The sequence below is a fragment of the Calliopsis andreniformis genome, chromosome 1, assembly GCF_051401765.1.
Source record: "Calliopsis andreniformis isolate RMS-2024a chromosome 1, iyCalAndr_principal, whole genome shotgun sequence".
NCBI classification, from domain to species: Eukaryota; Metazoa; Arthropoda; class Insecta; order Hymenoptera; family Andrenidae; genus Calliopsis; species Calliopsis andreniformis.
In genome coordinates, this window is record NC_135062.1 from 13,345,863 (window position 1) to 13,368,323 (window position 22,461).

The 22,461-nt window shown below is 35.4% G+C and overlaps 7 protein-coding genes across 10 annotated transcripts; 5 read left to right on the plus strand and 2 right to left on the minus strand.

Moving 5' to 3' along the window:
- Window positions 1–713: 713 nt before the first annotated feature.
- Window positions 714–2,441, minus strand: Cstf50 (cleavage stimulation factor subunit 1 Cst50). Its single transcript, XM_076380929.1, has 4 exons — window positions 2,289–2,441; window positions 1,241–2,141; window positions 1,066–1,159; window positions 714–958 (listed from the first exon to the last, which is right to left on the minus strand). Exons 1-4 carry the CDS (start codon window positions 2,357–2,359, stop codon window positions 714–716), a joined length of 1,311 nt encoding a protein of 436 aa, XP_076237044.1. The 5' UTR covers window positions 2,360–2,441.
- Window positions 2,442–2,634: 193 nt separating this feature from the next.
- Rpp20 (ribonuclease P protein subunit p20) lies at window positions 2,635–3,471 on the plus strand. Its single transcript, XM_076380966.1, has 3 exons — window positions 2,635–2,822; window positions 3,102–3,270; window positions 3,332–3,471. Exons 1-3 carry the CDS (start codon window positions 2,643–2,645, stop codon window positions 3,448–3,450), a joined length of 468 nt encoding a protein of 155 aa, XP_076237081.1. The 5' UTR covers window positions 2,635–2,642; the 3' UTR covers window positions 3,451–3,471.
- A 69-nt stretch (window positions 3,472–3,540) lies between these two features.
- On the plus strand, window positions 3,541–4,121 carry LOC143180923 (transmembrane protein 203). Its single transcript, XM_076380980.1, has one exon. The coding sequence runs from the start codon at window positions 3,541–3,543 to the stop codon at window positions 3,952–3,954; it is 414 nt and encodes a 137-aa protein (XP_076237095.1). The 3' UTR covers window positions 3,955–4,121.
- Window positions 4,122–4,966: 845 nt separating this feature from the next.
- On the plus strand, window positions 4,967–9,713 carry LOC143179861 (uncharacterized). 2 transcript variants are annotated; one of them, XM_076379272.1, is made up of 8 exons: window positions 4,967–5,541; window positions 5,609–5,819; window positions 5,892–6,156; window positions 6,230–6,382; window positions 6,448–7,026; window positions 7,097–7,509; window positions 7,593–7,800; window positions 7,891–9,713. In XM_076379272.1, exons 1-8 carry the CDS (start codon window positions 5,345–5,347, stop codon window positions 8,118–8,120), a joined length of 2,256 nt encoding a protein of 751 aa, XP_076235387.1. In that variant the 5' UTR covers window positions 4,967–5,344; the 3' UTR covers window positions 8,121–9,713. The 2 variants fall into 2 exon arrangements, with proteins under 2 accessions (XP_076235387.1, XP_076235394.1); XM_076379279.1 differs by having other exon boundaries at window positions 6,448–7,017.
- Window positions 9,714–9,782: 69 nt separating this feature from the next.
- Stc (nuclear transcription factor, X-box binding stc) lies at window positions 9,783–21,836 on the minus strand. Its single transcript, XM_076380885.1, has 9 exons — window positions 21,601–21,836; window positions 21,019–21,230; window positions 13,335–14,846; window positions 13,094–13,267; window positions 12,626–13,015; window positions 11,513–12,549; window positions 10,899–11,429; window positions 10,710–10,816; window positions 9,783–10,630 (listed from the first exon to the last, which is right to left on the minus strand). The coding sequence occupies exons 3-9, from the start codon at window positions 14,755–14,757 to the stop codon at window positions 10,528–10,530; spliced, it is 3,765 nt and encodes a 1,254-aa protein (XP_076237000.1). The 5' UTR covers window positions 14,758–14,846; window positions 21,019–21,230; window positions 21,601–21,836; the 3' UTR covers window positions 9,783–10,527.
- Window positions 15,502–19,013, plus strand: Gcn5 (Gcn5 acetyltransferase). 3 transcript variants are annotated; one of them, XM_076380915.1, is made up of 5 exons: window positions 15,502–15,550; window positions 15,822–16,796; window positions 16,869–17,429; window positions 17,491–18,215; window positions 18,286–19,013. In XM_076380915.1, exons 2-5 carry the CDS (start codon window positions 15,826–15,828, stop codon window positions 18,477–18,479), a joined length of 2,451 nt encoding a protein of 816 aa, XP_076237030.1. In that variant the 5' UTR covers window positions 15,502–15,550; window positions 15,822–15,825; the 3' UTR covers window positions 18,480–19,013. The 3 variants fall into 3 exon arrangements, with proteins under 3 accessions (XP_076237030.1, XP_076237013.1, XP_076237021.1); XM_076380898.1 differs by having other exon boundaries at window positions 15,536–15,640; XM_076380906.1 differs by lacking the exon at window positions 15,502–15,550 and adding an exon at window positions 15,555–15,640 and having other exon boundaries at window positions 15,819–16,796.
- Window positions 19,940–21,982, plus strand: LOC143180929 (actin, clone 403). Its single transcript, XM_076380992.1, has 4 exons — window positions 19,940–20,065; window positions 20,253–20,631; window positions 21,028–21,263; window positions 21,593–21,982. Exons 1-4 carry the CDS (start codon window positions 19,940–19,942, stop codon window positions 21,980–21,982), a joined length of 1,131 nt encoding a protein of 376 aa, XP_076237107.1.
- Window positions 21,983–22,461: the final 479 nt, after the last annotated feature.

Genomic DNA, 22,461 nt, shown 5'->3' on the forward strand with positions numbered 1-22,461 from the left:
ATTAAATTCATTACGAAGATTCAGTTTTTCTTCGTGCCGTACCTCTGGGAGATTCTTTAATGGAAAAGCGCTCCTTTAGTATTGGATTTCCGGCTTTGTCGCTGGAAGACGAATAGCGCGTATTTTGTAAACGACTGAACGCTAAACGGGGAATACACCCAGTGTATGTTTGAGGTGTTGAATGGTTTTTGTTTTGTTACTTACCTGTACGCGTGGGTAACGATTACGTGCTGCTTGGGATCGATTATTATTGGTTATTGTGGTAGATATTTAATTGACGCAGAAATCGCGTCGGTTATCAGAACGAGTATCACGATGATCAATGATATCGATATCGATGTAGACTGGTATGAAACGAAAACGACATTGTCGTCCTTTTTACTTCAAAGTAATGCGAAATGAATATGTACAATTATTTCAAATTAGATCGTACGTCAGTTTAACATAAACTATAACGGTAAAACGTTTCTCGCTTCAAGGCACAGTAGTTGAGTGTTCTGACCGTTGAATAGTGTACAATAGTTTTTGTACAAGTTTTTTTTTCACGTATCATCGTATGTCTGGCTTTTCTTGACTTGTTGTCTTTTGTTCTTTTTTTAATGTTTCGAACAAATATTGTCCTGTTTGATAACTGCATAATCACAGATGGTATTACATTATCGAGTTGTTGAACTTTAAAACAAATGTCTATTCTTTGAATCCTGGATGTCAGACTAATGAGTTGGCATTCTTCTGTACCAAAATCTTGCTCTGAAATCGTCACTACACGTCAGAAATGCTGGAGCAGTTGGGGAATGACAAATCAGTCTCACTGGACCATTGTGTCCCAATGATAACAACTGTTTCCTAGATGCATTTCGAGAATTCCATGCGCATAAGGATGTCGTAGCTTCATCGGGAAACATTACATAATCTTCAGTGTGATTAAAAATAGCTTGTGCTTTGTGTTCTTGTTTTCCTATTAAAAGGTAGCAAATCATTGCATTAAACACGATACAGACAATAGTGTAATAATTAATTCTAAATAAATATTGTTTGGATATACTTAATGTTTTAATCTTTTACCTGTAGTCCCAGCACCTGTATATGCAATTAAACATCTGCTAGTTGATAATTCCCACAATTTTATTAAAGAATCCTTCCCCGATGATAGTAAATACTGAAATAAAAAATTATAGAGTTAGATAATCCTGACTTTATATTTAAATTAACTATGAAACAACTAGGAGCCATTACAAACCTTTCCATTTCTTGTAAACGTTACAGAACACACTTCATATCCATCATGTGCCTTTACAAAAGTATTAATACATCTATTCGATACACCATCCCACAATTTGATACTCCCATCTTTACCAGCTGATGCATATGTTTTGGCATCTGGAGAATATTTGATACTGGTTATTCCAGCAGTATGCTGATGGCTTGGTATACTACAGACAAAGCACTGTGCTGTGTTAACATCATACAGCCTTACAACCGGATGATTTGTTCCAACAACTAAAAAGTCTCCAGTTGGGTGGAAGGATAAACACCGAATTTGATCTGCATCTGTAATAGTCCTAAATGCTTTTTTCACACTGGCTTTGCTGAAATCAAATAGCTTAATGGAAAAGTCTCTGCTGCCAGACACAAGGATAGGCTCTCTTGGGTGAAACTCCAAACAGGTCACTTCTTCCAAATGATCATACAAAGTCCTTATAACTGGATGACCACCTGTCTGATCCCCAGGTGCCATTTCATCCGGTGCAGACTTGGCAAGCATTCTATCCACATCCAAAATCTTAATAGATGCATCCACTGACCCAGTGGCAATTAACTGGCCATCTGCTGAAAATGCTCCTGCTCTACAATTCCCTTTATGCGAGGTAACATAGGCTGTCTCGTACTGTGCTGGTTCTGGAGCCTGTGTCTGAGCTTCTGTCTCGAATTCTAAATCCAAACCAGGTCCCAAAGTATTGTCAAACGTCGAAGCAAATGTAGACAAGTTACCAGTTTCTTTCTTAGACCGATCTGGTTCATGAGCCAGTCCAATCAACATCAAATGAAGCAAACGATCAGACGGTGGACATGGAGGTTCTGCTTGAATCATATTTGATAACTGTACAGCCAGTGTTTGATGTCCATCATAAAACAATTGGCTAAAACAATTATTACATACTATTAGTGAATCCTAATCCAGAATCATTGGAATTAAGTGTGTCACGCGAGAATTACGCGAGCTAGAATATATGATAAACAATCGTTTCCACTGCTTCAAGCGGACGAAAAGACGAAAAATATGTAACCTGATCATTAGCCTGTAAAGCAATTCTCTGCTCTTTATAATATTCTTCGGATCTACTTCAGGCTCCTTCATCGTGCTCTCAATTTCCCCGTTACGCGACGTATTAAAGAATCTCGTTTTACTTCCGGTAGACTGCACTAAATCGTCCTCAAAACGCCCATCAATCGATGCCTCCGATCTTCGAGGTTATACTACGTTGTTGTTGATTGATAGAATTATCAGAAGTATCGTTTAATTTCTACACGATCAGTACAATTGGCTCGTATATTTTCTTCGAAAGAGAAATCTCTACCAATCCGAGACGGTTCCACACGCACGAGAAATCAACAGAAAGTCGCATGCAGAAACTGTCAGAATGGCCGATGTGCACGAATGCTCCGAATCGAATCGGGATATTTCGAAAGCGAGGAACACGATTAGAGAGAAGCGTAAGAAGTTACTGTCTTCGAATTATATCGTTAAAAAGAGGCAACCGTTCGGTTTGAAAAGAAAACGTGAAAAGGATGTCTACGTAACTAATAAAACTAATTTTAAGGTAATTTTGTAACCCAGTTTATAACCTTCTCTTTTGTCATTGTCAATAGTACCGATACTTGAAACGTTGATTCTCGTAGAAAATTCCTCGGAATATGTTCCTATTTCTCAATAAGAATCCATACGTTTAGTAATTAAATTCATTTCATTATTTCTTTTTTTTTCTTTGTAAGAATTGATAGAGTATTAGTGACTTGAGAATGGTGAATGAAGAATGTTGTAATTAGTGAATAAATCTGTGAATGTTTAACTTTTTGATATTGGATGTTTGTAATACTAGGCTCAGCTGAAAATATGTGAGAAACTGTTCAGCAATGGTGCCTCTGAAATAATTATTCATGGTCTTGGAGGTGCTGTGCATAGAGCTTGTAGTTTGGCCCTGCAATTAAAGGAGATTCATTATGGTGGAGTGGATTTAGATATTAAGACTTCTACTACATCCCTCATTGGTAGGTATATCCTTTAAATTGTAAAATATATTTGTGTTAATAACATTAGGTTTTGTTGCAGATGATTTAGAGCCTCTCAGTGACAGCGGGGACTATGAAACAATTAATAGAAATAATTCAGCCATACACATTCGTGTGTTTAGGAAATTTACAATAGGTAGTCTGAAATATCAAGAATAAAATGTTCCAACAATAAGAAAAAGACTGTTTAAAATATGAGCGGAGAAGAAAAAGTAAATCAATAATTGTATCACATTTACATTTTTTAAAATGATATTTTCTTTACGTGAATTAGTGCATTGGCTAGGCTTAACAAGCTTTGAGATATGGATAAATTTAGTTTCATTAACAATTTTCACTGTGCTACTAGCACTTAAGTTAGATGATGATTATTTCTTAGGAAATACAGGATGGTGGATAGTATTTTCACCCCTTTTTGTGGCAGATGGTCTAAACACTTATTTTTGTGCAATTATTTTTATTAGAATGCGTATGGCAGGAATGATCAAAGTTGCTATTCCTAGAGCAGTGTGGAGTCTCATGTTGCTACTTTTAATATTTGTTTTTAAATATTTCCTGTGTAAAAAGCTGTCAGGTCAGAGTACTCTGGAATACTCAGAAGTGTTCAGCCCAATAATCCTTCTTCTGCAATTGATCGCGATTAGGGCATGTCATCTTCATTGATTTTCACACATAACAAACACGACTGTATGTAAATCCAGTAAAGAATTTTTGTTACAATTAAATACTATGTATATATATGCTGATTTTATAATTATAAAACTGTCAACATTGTCTTCTTACAAACTTAAGAGCCTATTCTTCTGGAACATAAAAAAATACTCCATTGTTCTATCCATTTTATTAATCTTACTTTTATATTACATATTCCTATTGTCTCTGTTATTTATATTACTGAAGGAAATAGTACATTTACAATGTGTAATGAACAATAATTAAAAAATAAGACCTAAGTGCAAATTGGGTGTAAATATTATATTATAATAAAAGACTACTTCTGATACTATCTCTTGATCTGAAAATACTAAATTTAATCCATGTTTTAAAAGTTGAAAGCGTTTAAATTTTATGTTTGAACATTCTTAAATAATTTAAAGTATTAATGGTAGTCCTGAATACCAGATGAATATTTTTAAGCTTCCATAAATTAGATATCTCAAGTGTCACGGCTTTTTAACGTATGCAACGTGCTAAGTATACTATGTGAACTCGTTTGCCGTTACAAATCGGTACGTTTTATATTTTATTGAGATCAGGAAAGTTTGTTCAATCGTGCGCGACGGATGTCACTGAAAATGACAGAAACGTAATTGATTTGCGCCTAAATATAGATCTGACTTATACCAATGTTGATGATTCGTTATAATGAAGTTACCGATGAAAATTACATTTAACTGGACTCCCATTAACAATATACTATTTTACTGTAAACAATATATGAAAATAAATAAACATATAGATTCATTACTAAAATATTTGTTGATATATTTATATAGCTTGTTGAAAATTAGAAACTATTTCTTGTTCAGATTTCTTGTAACTCTTTATCGACTTTGATGTACAAGAATTGTATATTATAAATAAATTAATATTTTCTATAAATAAATAGGAAGCTTTAATATAGAATCAATTGTTTAAAAACATAGAGTTAAGACAAAGTTATGGTAGGGTAACGCACAAGAATACAACGAGGTGATAATAAATGACAAAACAGGACTAATTTGATAAATTTAGCAATGCTCTATTTAAATTCTAAAGATAAACAATTGACAAGCGCGAAGCTCAGAACGATCTGCATTCTCCCTTCCATCCACTTTGTACAAAATCAATATTTCTAGCAGGAGGGTGAGAGAAAGGGATGGGGTCGAGGGTGGCCGCGAATTAGAGAAGGGGTTCGAGTCGAGCTACTCTATAGGCAAAGCCTGTTGCTGCTGCCACATTTCAAAGCTCGTCCTTGCGATAACTTGCTCGCTCGCAATTGAAGAGAAGTTCGATTATCTGTCCTTACAATCCAATGTATCAGAATAAAAATTAGTGATGTGCTGTGGATGTCATGGATGTCACACCTGGACAAAATTGTGTCGCAAATTCATCAACATCATCAATTTTAGACAAGTTACTAGTCGTCGCTCCGTCGCTGGTTTCAGTAAATGAGGAAGTGAAATGGAGATTCCTTTTACATGCATATGGTTTAGGGTGCCTGTTCTTTGTAATTGGATTTAGCACGTTTTTATCTATCCTACATTTAAGGTATATACAGAAACGTATTTTGGAGGAAAAGTGTGAGATATATGAAAATGTAATGTATTGTTTTCAGATCCCTCATATCAAGCAGGCCTTTCATGTCTACAATTAACATGTTTTTGTGTATACTTTGTGCATCAAGAGCACTCTGCCTTTTCATAGATCCATATAATCTTAAAGAGATCATGCCCAAAATCATTGGTTCTGTTGCATGGGATATTGGATTCCCCTGTATAACATCTGCATTTAGCTTTATACAATTAGCTTTCCTGCAATTAACTCAGGTAAAATTAATGATATAACAATTTTCAACACTGTATGAAAGTAACTTGATGCATAACTTCATAAATTTGTAGCTTAAATTTGGCCCAGAGAAAATACAAAAGGAGTCTTGCCTGAGTATAATTATAACAGGGCATTTCTTCTTTATAATAGCCAGTGATATTGTTCTCACTTTCCATAATTGTTACATGGTAAAATATGTGGTCCAAACAGTGTTCCTTATCTGGAGTATTCTCTTATATCTAACATTCCTACATGCACGATACAAAATAATGCATCTGTTGCAAACAGTACCAAGTAGTATGTTGCTGAGAGATAATTCTAACATGCATCAAAAAGGTTTGTGTATAATTCATTTCCATCTTTTTCCAAACAAATTGACACTATAATGAAAATATTCAAAATTTGTTAGGTATTATGCAATTAGCTATGTTAGCACCTTATAGCAATTTAGCATCATCTGTTGCTGCTGCTTTGGTACCAACTTTACTTAGTCCCAAAGTTAAAAATAACGAAGAGATAGAAGATGCAACGTTTGTGAATGACTCAGAAAAGGATTCTAAGGGTAAGCAATTAAAGAATGTATGCATAAAAGCATGATCTCCAAAGTTACCATTTTTAATACCACAGAAAAAGCTCTGAAAACACCGAAGAAAGAAGAGCAAGCTCAGAAGGAACCTGATAGGTCTCCTTGTAGAAGTACACTGTCTCAAGAAGAAAGAGCAATTCCAGTATCAACAGTACCAGAAGTATACGTGAGACCTCCTACACCCACACCATCAACAGCCATTCTACCCATCATCACGGTGTCTAGCCCAAGTCGTAGGAGTTCTATAGGCAGTAGACGGAGCAGTGACGCGTCGAGATCATCTCGTAGGAATTCGGAATGCAGCGTTAAATTCGTAAACGAAGAAGATGGTTCTACATCAGACTATCGTCGTTCGCCTGACTTTAGCCCTAATCATTCGCCAAGCATTGATAGGAGGCGATCACCGGACAGGATGTCCAGAAGACATTCTGAAAACGTTACACCCATAGGAAGCGTTCGTGATTTGAGACGTTGCTCCGATTTTTCTCACGAGAAAAACAGAAGTTCTCAGTTTGCTGCCAAACTGAAAAGGAACAGCGACTTTGGGAACAGAACACCTAGGCGAATGTTGCCTCCAACAGAGCATAAATTATCCAGAGTTGTGGATCTAAGTCCCACAGGTGAATGAAAACATTAACCTACTTGCTGCAACGTGAAAATACTGTAACTGGTCTTGTAATCGATTTTCAGGCTCGAGACGTAATTCAGACATCAGCGGTTTCATTTCTAGAAGTGAATTACGTAGAGGCTCGGATATCTCATTTCGACGTAATTCCGAGTTCGTGCAAATTAAACCACTGGATCTAAGCCGTCGAAGTAGCGACATTAGTATTAGAACTTTAAGTAGGAGTCCTACTCACGGTCGTAGCATAGTTCCTGAAAAGATAGAAATACAGGAAAAATCCGAATCTGATTCGGATCAACCTGACTGTAGCGAGAAAGCAGCTCTAATGACGGAGAAGGACAAAGATAAAGATGACGATGGGAAAGGGCGAAAGAAGAACTTATCTTGGAAGAACGAAAAGGAGAAGGAGGATACAGAAGATATAACTGTTGAAACTAATTTGCTTCCTGAAAATAATGCGTCAGAGGGAAAAGTCTCGGTAACTTTAGATTATTCTGTCTATGAATATTTTACTGTATATCTCTACTGTATTATTTTGCATATTTGGAACTTCAATTTCAGAGTAGTGATTTTACTCTTCACTCGATATTGAATCACATTGCATACGTAAATAGGACAAAGTCCGATACGCCTCTGCATATATTAGAAGCAAATACCGCAGCGATCAGAAGAGCACAAATTCGAAGAGTGTTAAATATCACGTATGCTACTGCAATTTTGGGAATCATTTTATGCATTAGCGATGTTGCTCGTATATTTGGGCCATACGGTAATTCAGTGTATAATTTAAATTGATTAAGAAGTAATGAGACAATTTTATAGTTGCAGAAAAGAAAGATTTTGATTCTCATACTTTTAGGATTGCTGGCTGAAACTGTGAAATATGGTACACGACCAGATATCACGCAATACCCTAAACCATGGCCCTGGATTGCATATCAAACTCTGTGCAGGTGCATAGAATTGTTAATGGCTTATACAATGGCGAGTATTACTAAACAACCATCAGTGAGTCCACGGCACCAGTACCTAAGTGGTTATCCTAACTACAATATACACCTGAAACGAGGTAATAATCCATATATATGAAGCAATATATTTTTAAGTCGAAAGAATTGAAATGCCAAAGCAAGTATTTTTAAAGGTTTATATTTTTACTTACGTTTATACTTCAAGAATTCGTAAGAGTCTGCTATTGATATTCTTTTACGATTATTATTTTTCTATACTCTAGAATTACATACTAAAATTTCATTTATTAACGATGCATGGAACTGAAAAAGATACAGATGAGAAAATCACGGTACAATGTCTCTTTCTACTAAAGATTTGAAAGAGTTTTTAATTGATTTTACTATGCGAAACGTAACAATAATTTTTTTTATACCCTCATTCGATTAGAGATCGTGATAGAATCTTAATATCATAACTTTATTGATAAAAAGAAAATGACAAACCTAGTAAAATGTTATTCAAATAAATATAGCAATAGATCAGTATGTTGTTCCAGAGAAGAACGTGTGTTCTAGCGACTTATATATTTAAAAAAATATATATATATATATATCACGTTTTTAAATAAGCTTTACACGAAAGATGTTCTTCTAAAGAATATATTTTGATTGAGAAACATTTCTATTCTTCGAATTAGATTAGTTTCAGGGAGTATCATTTTGATAGTGTTTTAGGTTTTAACTCTTTTATCAAATTCCTATAAAAGAACTATATTTGAAACCAGACCTCAAATCTTTTCATACTCTAATGATATAATGATTCTTTCAAAGAAAAGTCTATTGTTTCCTAACGACGAGGAACCTGAAATCTGTATATACGAAAACTATTTGTAATAGTAGACAAACCACTCGTAAGTAAGAACTTTTTACTCTACGTCTATTGCACCAATTGATAACTAGTAGTAATACCAGTTCAAGTTTGAAGTGCCCTACTATTGAATGTTCAACAGATTCTTTATAACTGATGTGTAGTCATCTTCTCTACAACTACAAATCGTAACAGTGTTGTGATCCTACATGTGATACACGATTTATGTGTCTAGAATAGGAGACCCTTTTACGCTTATGTAAGTGTTGAATAAGAGTATATATTACGAGACAAAGAGACTGGAAAATATGAATTGCTTATCATTACTAACGCATACTATTTTTTAATTCATTTTTAAGATTTTATACGTATTTTTTTGTTATAGAGATTTGTATTGTTACATCGTATTTATACTGCTAAATTGAAAAAAAATGCGTTAAACAAGAATCCACATATATTGTGTGATTGTACAAATGTATTTGTATAATTTATACTTAGTTCTTTTAGCACAATTATGTAAGAAATATTCTATTCCATTTTAGTGAATGAAATACTGAGCGAAATAAATAGTATATTTATACTTACACAAGCATGAAAGGTCTCAGTAATTATTTGTTTAGGAAATATGATAGATTTTAGCATACAACAGTATGTACATCATCAATGTTCTATGTGCCAAATATTTATGTTATCTACATTAAATGTTTATAAGAATCAATCCATGTGGATTAGTCCTATGAAATTATTGATATAAATGGATATTTATATACGACTTAATGTACAATAACAAATGGTATTATTTTAATTAAACTGATAAATACTGTTCAAGATGATGATACGTAATAAATCACTATTTTTATCGACGAATATAAAATTGTTATGAAGAAGGTACCTGTGTTATTCTCACAAACTTCAATAAAAATATAATTAAAAAATTGGAAACTATTTATAAAAAAAAATACTATAATATAGTAATTTATGAATTGTATGTAATAAATTATGATATAATGATGTGATCTTATACATCAATACAGCTATCTGTTATGTATAATATACATATCAGGAGAAGTCTCTAAAAAATCCTTACATTTTTCTTTCACTTCATCTCGAATATTTATTTTGAAAACAAGTTTCAATAGTGGTAATGTTATGTTAATCATCATTAGTATTACATAGATAGATGTGTGTTCATTACTTTTTCATCTTGCGATACTGTCATAATACTTAATAAACGTATGAATGACGATAAGAATGAATAAATGTCAAAAACAAAATATAAATACAATAAAGGACTGTAAAACTTATACAACTTTTCTTATTAAGACTATAACACTACCCAAATATATTAATTATGTTGCTTTGCTTTAATTTTACTAGGATTAAAAATAAAGAAATATTAATGAAAAATCGCAAAGCTTTGTAAGACCAACCAAACGAAATAGAAAATGTTCCATAGATGAGAAATCTTCACCGTTATTTTTCTGAATCCACAATTTTAATACACTGATATTTAAAGAATTACTTAAGCAACTTGCATATTACACAAGTGTTCTTATTTGACAAATAAGAATAAATAAATCATTGATTGTACTTAGTAACATGTTTGCCCCAACTATGACGTTAACTAAATATCATTCACATTACTTACACTGTACATGGTATACAAATTACAATCTTAACCTTGATAATCAAAATAATCTATTTCTGGTTCTGGCACCTTTGTGCTTGACTGTGTTTCTGGCTTTTGGTTCCTTTGTGTAGGCAGTGATAATATCGTCCTATAAAAAATGTTAATTACTCATGCATGTCTATGAAAATAAACTAACCTATTCGTAATAAATATTAAATATTGCTTACTTTATAGATCCATTAGCTCTTGAAGTATTTAACATGGGACCCGGGACTTTTCTCTGACCATTTTCTCTCTGCACAATTTCTAAGAGACTATAACTAGGCAACCAACACTGTAAAATAATTAATTATATGTTAAAAATACTGTAAATAAAAAATCTTGATACTTTTACATACAACAGATACTTTACTTACCTTATCCTTCACGGCAGTGGCAACAACGTTCCTCTTAGGTTCTCGGTCATATGCTTGACTCTCACACCCAAAATGCTCACAGGATTCATGAACGAAATGTCGTTTATCTTTGTTCATGCTATCGAAAGAATAACTACGCGACTTCTGTTTCGAAGTTTTCGCCAACTGAACCAATTCAGTCAGCCTATCGTGTACCATCTGACAAAAGTGGGGGTCCTTCTTAGCCCACTGTTTCATGAAGTCACTGTATCTAGGCATTAGCTTTCCGCTTAAATCCGGATTCACAATTTGCAAACCTAAAGCCAACCTCCTATTTCGTTCTATTGTTTTACATTCATCGTTGCATTCCAAAGTCTTCAGTTGATTCTGCTTCTTCGCGCCTTGACCGAAAACTTCTTCCAAGTTAACTGAATGACCCAGCTGCATATCAGCCATTTTGCTAGCTAGTATGCTGCTCGCGATTCTCTGATATTCTTTTGAATTTTCCGCACAGACGCGTGACATAGTTCTGTGTCCACACTGACAAGTTACCTAAAAGAAACAATACCACTTTTTTTTAGTAAAGAATAAAAAAGGAAGTAGTTTTTGTAGCTAACAAGCGTTCGATCAATTACCTTCACCATTTCCTTACAAGGCATGTCAGGACATTTGCCCTCGTGGCATGGGGCTGCACAAATGTGGCCACACATCTCTCTAGGAGTCGTGCAAGGTTGCGTACATTGTTGCCCTAGTTTCTCACATGGTCCAGGGTGGCAAATAGTGATACACTTATGTCGCCCGCAGGATATAGGCTTGTTACATGGCAAACCACATGAAATTTCGCTAACGTGACATGGCACAGCCTTTCGCAGCTCGTGCTTGCCGTGACACCATCTCTGAGTAAGAACGGTGCAAGGAGGGCACGTGGGTTCGCTATGGCAATTGTGCAACACTTCGTGCCCACAAGGATGCTGGCGAGAGCAAGGTCTGTCGCATGCAGGTCTCCTCGTTCCGCAGGGAACGGGAGGATAAATCACAGATGCTCCACATTCGCAGTATAATTCCTCGAAGCTGCTGCGCCAGCAAGACTGACACCTCCCCTTATGGCAGCTTTGCTCGCATTTATGTCTACCACAGCTCAAAGTTTTTGAACACACTAGGGGACATATATGTTCTAATTCTATGCAGCATAGCTGATTGCATTTATGCTTCCCGCAAGACCTCTTCTTTGTGCATCTTTTTTCGCACCTAGCATCGTCAGCTTTCGTTGTCAAATCTTTGCAAGCTATCTCTCTGTCCATGTTCCCGCAACGACACTTAACGTCGGTAGTTAAGTCGCAAACGGGGCAATCTGCTTCGTGGCACTTTGCTTTACACTTGTGGGGATTGTTAGGTTGACCGCATTTTAGATTTTTGGAACAGATCTTGTCGCAAACTGGAATTGGATCTAAGCAACTCTGTCGTTTCTCGGTTAAGGGCGTTTGGCCGCAGCAACATGTTGTGATTTTCTCGGGGGTCAAGGAACAAGGCTCGCAAGCGTCCATATGACATAACTTCGTGCAAGCATGATTGCCGCATTCTAGTAACTTACCGCAAACAGTTTCGCACGAGTAAGTGAAGGGAACGTTACTTTGGCAAGGTACTTCTCTCTTGTTTTTACCACAGTAACACACTGAAATTTAAAAATAGGTTTTCGTCAATTTCGAGAAAAAAATAATTAATACATTGCTGTTTTAGAGATCTCATACCTTGTTCTATCATTTTCTCACAATTTGAACATTCTTCATTGTGACATGTTCTCTCACACTTATGCCTACCACAATTTAAATCTTTATTACATATAGAATCACACAGCAATAATATACGATTGCTGCACTGTACTGTCTGTGATGTTTTACCACAACCACAGTATCTTGTCACCATTGCATTGCATGGGGGACAAGAACCTGGATGGCAAAGAAGAGTGCACTTGTGAGGGCAATTATCTTTCGATAATAATCTGCCACAAATTTTGCCACAAGAGTGTGCAATTTCCCTACGGTTCCATTCAGGTGTATTTGCCTTGCCACAAAAACAGTAATAATCTTCGGGAATTGTTGAGCTTACATTCTGACATGCAGGACACCTCCACCCATTTTCTAGAGAAATATGAACAATTATAATTATTTGATCACTTAAATACTTATATTATTCAGTGGAATACTTCTTTTATTTACCTATTTGTGACGATTTTGCCCATTTTTTTATACATTTTAAATGTAAAACATGGTGACAATTACAGCATGACCAAACATAATCATTCTGCTTGATGTATTCACAACACACTAAACATTCTAATTGTCCTCTATTTAACTGTTCTGTCAATCTCTCTCTCTGACTTGAATCATCATCTAAATAGTAAATTAATGAATCAGCATTTTTATTATTTATTTTGCCTTATTTAAATTGTGTACTTACCAATTAAAGATTTTTTATTCTGTCCCCGTTTCTGAATATTACTTTTCTCATTTGTTTCCCTCTTATTTCTCCAATTGTCGTGTCCTCTGTCTTTATTTTCAAATGCATAATTCTTACTTCTATCCTTTTCTTTGAAAACTTCAGTTCTATCTCCTTTACCCTGTTCCTTAAAGCCATTATGCATTTGATAATTATGCCTCTTCTCTTTTACTTCCTTTGTTCTAGGTACAGCTTCTTCATTAAAACTATTCTGTTCCTCTTGGTTAGATGTTTGCTCTTTTATTTCTAATCTATCTTCCTTGTTATAGGAATCCCAGGTCCCATTATACCCCTGATAATTACGCCTCCTGTCTTTGTAACCATTTTCCTCTTTGCTGCGTCTGCCATTGTAAGGATACCTTTTTGTATTTCTATGGTGGTTATACTTTGGACCAGAATTATAATAAGTAAATTCTTTGACATGATTGTTAAAATTCTTTGCTCCATCGCCTTGTGCATTATCCTCTTTAACAATCATGCTCCCTTTGTCTTTATTTTCATTCCATGATCTTACATGCTTACTTGAATTTGCAACTATATTAGAAGAAGGATCCTCTATGCTTGAACTTGTTGTGGGAACTCCTTCATTATTATAAGCACTATCATTGTTCATTGTATCGTTACCTAATGCACTTGTAGCCTTATCTTTTGCAATTGATTTATCTGGATAATGTTTATTAGAATAGTACTTATTACCTTGGAATTTGTGAGGTACCCTTCCTTGTTGCTGATAAGAATTTCTATACATATTCCTTTTGTAAGACTGATCTTGGTGTCCTTCTCTGGGTTTGTAATTCATATTCCTTTTATTATCATACTTTTTCTCATACTTATTTGTCTCATATAAATTGTATTTATCTGATGCCTTAGGAACAGACACTGATTCCTTGGCACGAAAATCCATACCATTAACAGGTGAGGGAACACCCACATGTTTAGATTCCTGTCTCCCATCATTACTATTAGGTACATATCCTTCATTTTCCTCCATTCTCTTCATAAAATTAGGTTTACTCTTGGTTGCATCATTCTTCCAATAATCAATAGGTACATAACACTGTTGAGGGTTAACATTCGAAAAATAATCTAAATTGCTTGAAATTTGAGAATTCCCAGCATTTGCTAACTGCTCTTGATAGCTATTACCCGCAGGCAACAGATTTGGCACAGCGTTCATATTCGACTGATAAAAGGTACTTGGACAGTTTTGCTCTAACACAGCATCATTTCTTGCATAAAACTCGCGATTAGTCTGTAGATAATTATTAGCTACATTGTTAGGAAAATATGTCCAGTTTCCAGCTGGGCCAGGGACATTCTGATCGGAATACGTGTAATAATTTTGGTCATCAGGTCCAGAATAAGATCCATCCCAAGTGGCCATAATTTTCTCTATTCCAAATGTCTTTGAACACTGCTTTCTCCCTTCTCCCTTCTCCAGCAGCCCGAAACGAACAACTTTGTTCGTGGATCCTGTGTCGTTTAATAAACGATTGCTACTTAATTAAGCGATAAATATGGTTAACTTGTTTCTACTCCCCGATTTCCACGAACTTAATATGGGAAGCTTGCAAATTGCACGGAAGATAGCTTGAGCAATAAGACTAGTATATTGCACAACGTGCAAAGGTACGAAGAAATTTATCTTCGTGACTCGTGACGAGTACAAATCAGAGAATTGTCTACGTTAACAGAAATTATTTTCTTCACACTTGTTACGAGGTCAGGATGCAGTTTAAAAGTCCATGAGGCGTTCACAGAGAGCGACTTCAAGCTCTTCGTGAGAATTTCACTAGTCATAAATTCGAATGATCGTTCGAAATTGTATGCAGAGGAAGTGATCTACTTGAAAATCAGTAATTTTGCGACACACTTCATAGAAAAGAGTATTATATTAATGATTAACCCTACCGTGAGGAGAGAACTACAATCACTGACGACGAGATATTGAGGAGACTTATCATTTTATAGGATTTTGTATCACGAGATCTGCAATATCGACTTAGCGAAACGCAATTGGTTTTCTTGCGCCCTCTACATTTGCTAACGGTGGCTTTGGGAATCACTAAATATTTCCTAACCTAAATCGTACACATTTATTATTTTGTAAACAATCATTAAGGACTTATATACTTCACAGAAATGTTATATTTCTTTCATGACTGTTTCTTCTAAATGTTTGTATGCAAAACGATTTTGTTGACATCTTATCGTAAACATTACTGTCGTATTATTAATTTTGACACATAACGTGTATCCCTTTTGATGTAAGTTTAATGCGCTATTGTACTTCAAATAATAAAGGAAAGATGCTCGTTCGTATAATTTTCTGTTTTCTTCTTTAAATCTGTTTCATTTTAAACTAGGTTAAAGAATTTTTTACTAGTACGTATTGTTTTTAATTTGACAATTTCAAAGTCACTGTCAAGTTACAATTCTTTTCAGCAGCAATATGTCAACTGAAGAAGGAAATCGCAACACTACAATGCAGGCTGTAGATGAAAGTGGCCAGTCAGTGACTAGTACTTCGCAACATCCAGGAAACAGCAGAGAAGCTAATGCCCCCAGACCTCAGGAAACAAGTAGTAGGCAAAATAATCTCCAAAGGATACAACAGAGAAAGCAGCAAATGTTAAACTTGCCACAAGTGAAAAAGATATTGAAGATAGCTACTTATAGTGCTTGCAAGGTTGAAGACTGCAAGTGCATAGGATGGAAGAATCCTCAAATATTGACTAAGTCACCGAAAACTGATGGACAGCAACCTGTTATCAACTTCTTTGATCCTTGCAAAAGCTGTACTCATGTACTAGAGAATCATGTTTCACATTTGACTAATCAGCCCGAAGAGGAGATTAATAAATTGTTATGTATGGTCATAGATGCTGACAATATTTTTCTAGGACTGCAAAAGGAAGAAGATCCTGACACAAAGAAAGTCTATTTCTATTTATACAAACTTTTAAGGAAATGTATACAGTCTATAACAAAACCAACAATAGAAGGTCCCCTGGGTCAACCACCTTTCGAGAGACCTTCTATAGCCAAAGCAGTGATGAACTTTGTTGCATACAAATATGGCCATTTACCTCAAAGAGACATGCAAGCTATGTGTGACATGGCAAAGATGTTCCTTCACTGTTTGAATCATTGGAATTTTGATCCACTCAGTGCTAGAAGAGGTACAATCAGTGCAGAGGATGCTCCAGCTTATAAAATTAATCATACCAGATGGCTAGTCTTTTGCCATATACCAGCATTCTGTGATTCCTTACCTCATTATGATACATCTTTGGTGTTTGGGCGTACATTTGTTCAAGCTGTGTTTAAGCCAGTATCTAGGCAGTTATTAGACAAATGTCATAGTGAAAGAGACAAATTAGCACCAGAAAAAAGAGTGATAGTCTTAACACATTTCCCTAAGTATGTAACAACTTTTTCTGTGTCTCCATTTTAATCACACCAGTTTATTAATAAATTATATTCTCTTTTAAGGTTTCTTTCAATGTTGGAAGCAGAGATCTATTCGGATAACTCACCAATTTGGGACCCTGATTTCAAGCAAGTGCCACCTACCTATTTGCAAAGCGCGTTAGAATCGAAGACAAATCAGGGAAGAAGAACAGGCGAATTTGAGAAAGTTACAGTCACACCAAACGATAAGGACAATTATACGACTATTAATATAAGTCCTGGCGTGAAGAAGATTCATGAGAAACGATCGCATTCCGAAGGGCGTTCGGATGTAAAAAGGAGAAAGAACGAGGAAGTTTTCGAGGACCTACCAGATGAGACAGTCGCTGAAATTGTCGCAACTATTAATGACCCTAATTATATGTGCGGACCTGATGCAGTATTTCCACCGAACGTTCCCCGAGACGAAACAGCTAAGATCGAAGAGAGCAGGAAGATCATAGAATTCCACGTAGTTGGAAATAGTTTAACAGAGCCAGTTTCTAAGCAAACCATGCTCTGGCTAATTGGATTGCACAATGTATTCAGTCATCAGCTACCAAGAATGCCAAAGGAATATATATCTCAACTTGTGTTCGACCCGTAAGTAAAATCAATCTCTCTCTAATTATTAAGTAGCATAATAACAATATTTTATTCCTAGGAAACATAAAACGCTAGCCCTGATAAAAGATGGTCGACCAATTGGTGGTATCTGCTTCCGAATGTTTCCTACTCAAGGCTTCACCGAAATAGTATTCTGCGCTGTAACGAGTCAAGAGCAGGTCAAGGGCTACGGTACTCATTTGATGAACATGCTTAAAGATTATCATATAAAGAATAATATATTGCATTTTCTTACGTTCGCTGACGAATTTGCAATTGGATACTTCAAGAAGCAAGGCTTCAGTAAAGATATCAAGTTACCAAGATCGATGTATCAGGGGTATATTAAGGATTACGAAGGTGCAACGCTGATGCACTGCGAACTGAATGCTAAGATTGTATATACAGAGTTTACGGCTGTTATACGCAAGCAAAAAGAGATTATTAAGAAGTTGATCCATCAGAGACAGCAGGAGATACAGAAAGTTCATCCTGGCTTGACGTGTTTTAAAGAGGGTGTCAGGGGGATTCCTGTTGAATCGATTCCAGGCATTCGTGAAACTGGCTGGAAGAGTTACGCTCAAACTAGGACAAGGGGAGTAGCCAAGGGAACTCAAGGACCAGAACCAATGGAAGCTTGCTTGGATATTACAGATTCCTTGTACAATGCTCTGAAGAATGTTTTGAACAGTGTAAAAAATCATAGCACAGCGTGGCCATTCTTGAAGCCTGTAGATAAAAATGATGTTCCTGATTACTATGATCATATTAAGTATCCTATGGGTAGGTATAGAAAAAGACAATAAAAAGTACAATAATAAGGGAACGATACGATGGAATTTCTATTTTTCAGATCTTAAAACCATGACTGACCGATTGAAAGCGCGATACTATGTTACAAGGAGATTATTTATCGCAGATATGACACGGATTTTTACTAATTGTCGTCTATACAATAGCCCTGACACTGAGTATTACCGCTGCGCTAACGCTTTGGAGAAGTATTTTCAAACGAGAATGAAAGAAATCGGCCTTTGGGATAAATGAAGTTTGGTGCATCAAGAATAGAGATAGTGGCTAAAATTTAATTCTTTGTAAATATAGAACTTTAAGGTCTGTAAATTCTGGTGATAACGAAAAAAGAGTGAAATGACTGAGGATAATTATTAGACATATTTATTTATGTATTTACGTAAAATATCTGCCTTTACGTATAATTATAAGTCAAAGTATTGACTCCTAATTCTGTTATTTGAAATATAACATTTCACGTATTCGATTGTCTTTTAATCTTCTGCACTCGAAAAAGGATCAGTTGGAAATAGGATGTGCAGCGAATTAAAGCTAAACTGCGTACTTAATTTCACGGCCTAATTATAAGCATTAGTCGAACAGTTAATTAGGAAATGTAATACACTAATTATAATGAGCGTTGCACGGTGATCATTCTATGGAACGGTGAATTCTTAAAATGCGTTAATTCTGGAAGCCTTAACAATCTGAAACTTTTTCCTCTGTAAATTTGATGGCAATGTGAATTAGTATAATTGAGATGAAATAAATTTTAAATTCAAGCAAACATTGATAGAATGTTATACAATTGTTTCATTAAAAAATATGTAATCATTCATTAGACAAATTTTGTCATGATAAATTTGTAAATCAATATTAAACAATTAGTAAAATAGGTTCAACCTCAGATTGTCAATAAGTTGTACATACAATTTTGTATAATAAATAAAATATTTTGCCTCATTAAATTTTCCTCCACATTATCTTATCATACATATTACGCTCTATAATTTCTGTAATTAATCCATCAGAGTTCAATAAACTCTTGAGAAGTTAGTTTTCACTTTCTTTAATAAGTAGAATTTACTGGATCACAGATATAAATCACGTATACTAAATCTAAATTGCAAACAGTTAAGAGAATTTAATGTAGCTAAGGGGACAAGGAAATAAGTTATATGCTCTAGTTAATATGAATTCTATGTATGCAATACGATTCTCTAATTGGCATATATTAAAAACCAATTAAAGTTTTTCATAAACCATTCTCAAATTTTGTATTAGGTGTGATATTGATACTGTTATATAGACTCCATGAATTTCATGAAGTAACGTATACAAATGCAATTACCCAATTTCTGCATCAGCCTTTTTTAAAAGCTACTTTATCAATGTAAAAATACATAAAATATTAAAGCAATTTGTTTACATTGCTCGAAATTTAATGAAAAATATTCAAAACTATTAGGCTATTAGTGTCAGTTATATTCTAAGCTCATGTCAGTTCATTGAGGTAAGAACTGGACATGAATGTGCAAAGGCTGCAGAAAGAGGGGGAATCAATATAAAGCAGCTCCATTCTTTCGCAGGTACAATATTAGAGGAGTCAACGCACTGTTAAGATAGTACCAAATTTAGTGAGACGTACAAATTACTTGTTGTTTTTGTCAAATCTTTTTTTTAAGTGTAAGAGGAAACAGAACAAGTATTTAAAAATGTGTGACGACGATGTAGCAGCTTTGGTAGTTGACAATGGATCAGGAATGTGCAAAGCAGGATTCGCAGGAGATGATGCTCCACGCGCTGTATTCCCTTCCATTGTTGGGAGGCCACGATATCAGGTAAATTAAATTTTTTACAATCATATCTAAACTTGTGCTCAAAAAATATGCTACCCTTTACAAGACGGTCCAAACAGATTATAGTATCCTTTCACCCCACTGAAATATTAAATTTTCTTCCATTAAATTTAAACAATGTTCAAATTACTTTCAAATCAAAACATAACGTTCTTTTTTCTAAAATTAGGGAATTATGGTCGGTATGGGACAGAAAGACAGTTATGTGGGAGATGAGGCCCAAAGTAAACGGGGCGTTTTAACAGTGAAATATCCTATTGAGCATGGGATTGTCACAAATTGGGACGATATGGAAAAAATATGGCACCACACATTTTATAATGAGCTTAGAATCGCTCCTGAAGAACATCCGGTTCTCTTAACAGAGGCCCCCCTCAATCCAAAAGCTAATCGGGAAAAAATGACGCAAATCATGTTCGAAACATTTAACTCGCCAGCGATGTACGTTGCTATACAAGCCGTTTTATCGCTTTACGCTTCAGGACGCACGACAGGAATCGTGTTGGATAGCGGTGACGGAGTTTCACATACTGTGCCGATTTATGAGGGTACACGCCATCTTAATGCTACGATTTTTTTTACCCCTAATTACTCGCACACTCGTATAAACTTTTATACATATTTTTGATTGTATTTGATACGTACGTTTATAAGAATTTGAATAATATTTAATAATACAAAAAATAAATCTAGGAGATAACAAAACGTTTGATTACAAAAATTTGAAAATTCAATTTGAATAGTCAGTATGAGATCGTTAAGACCTCTCGCGAGTAATTAAAGGTTTAGTCCCTTTAATTTTGAATTCTATTTGAGAATTGTTCATATTTTTCCTAACCACTAAAACTAAATAAATTTTGAGGTTCCCAGGAATATGATTAAATAGCTTTTAGTAGCTTCTTCGATGAGATATACAAAATTAAAAGTACCTTTACCTAATCCAGGATATGCCCTGCCACATGCGATTCTGCGTATGGATTTGGCTGGTCGCGACTTAACGGATTATCTTATGAAGATTTTAACCGAAAGAGGATACTCCTTTACAACGACCGCGGAGCGTGAGATCGTTCGAGACATCAAAGAAAAACTCTGCTATGTCGCTTTAGATTTCCAGCAGGAAATGGCCACAGCTGCTGGCTCGAGCGCCCTGGAAAAGAGTTACGAGTTACCCGATGGTCAGGTAATCATAATTGTTTCATCGTTAATTGAAAAAGATGTTCTATTATAAAAAAAGAAATAAATTGTTCCTTAATATTTTTATACTGAGGAGCACATTTCCAAGGTCAACCGATACCCTATATAGCACAGAGACGTCTTAAAGACATCCAGTAAAGTCCTAAAAATTGTCCAAAAGACGTCTTTAAATCTTTAAGACATATGTACGTTGTCGAATGTTTTTAAATTGTTCAAATTATGTCGCAAGACGTTCAGGCATAAAATGTGTGTCAAGACATCGTGTGCTATCTGGGTCTGCATTGTCCATCTTTGAAACGAAGCCACGAATTTTAGGTGATTACCATCGGCAATGAGCGCTTCCGGTGCCCAGAAGCGATGTTCCAGCCGAGCTTCTTGGGCATGGAATCGTGTGGAATCCACGAGACCACGTATAATTCGATCATGAAATGCGACGTGGATATTCGCAAGGATCTTTACGCAAATTCGGTTCTGTCGGGCGGCACGACCATGTATCCGGGTATCGCGGACAGGATGCAAAAGGAAATAACGGCACTGGCGCCGTCCACGATGAAGATCAAGATAATTGCTCCGCCGGAAAGGAAATACTCGGTTTGGATTGGCGGCTCGATCTTGGCCAGTTTAAGCACCTTCCAACAAATGTGGATCTCGAAGCAGGAGTACGACGAATCGGGACCATCTATCGTTCACAGGAAGTGCTTCTAATTGCCTTCGTGTTCTCGTACACGAAACGAAACGGTATTATCGAATAAATTAATACCGTATCGCGATGAAGAATAATTTTTCTCATTATATGCAAGGCTACGCATGGCACCCTAGACTGTAGACGTACAGTGGCGGACAGGAGATTTAAAAAGCAAGCAAAATGAAGAAGCTCGCTAATTTTACGAAACAAAATTATTAAGTATTTACGCGATACCTCAAAGTGGATTGATCTAATCGATATAAAGTGAAATATCTGTTATAGGAGTTATTAAGATTCATATAATATACAGAGATTAAAGTTAATCTTTTTCTGTCCGCTACTGTGAGTAGGCTTGTCGAGATTCACGATCTTTCTACTTCAGGTGATTGATCTATGGCATTTAGCGAGGCGTTCTTGTACGAAATAATCTTATTTATTCAATATCTCTTATCCCTAAGGTATAACTTGCATTATGTACAGGGCGTTTCGTAAGTTACGA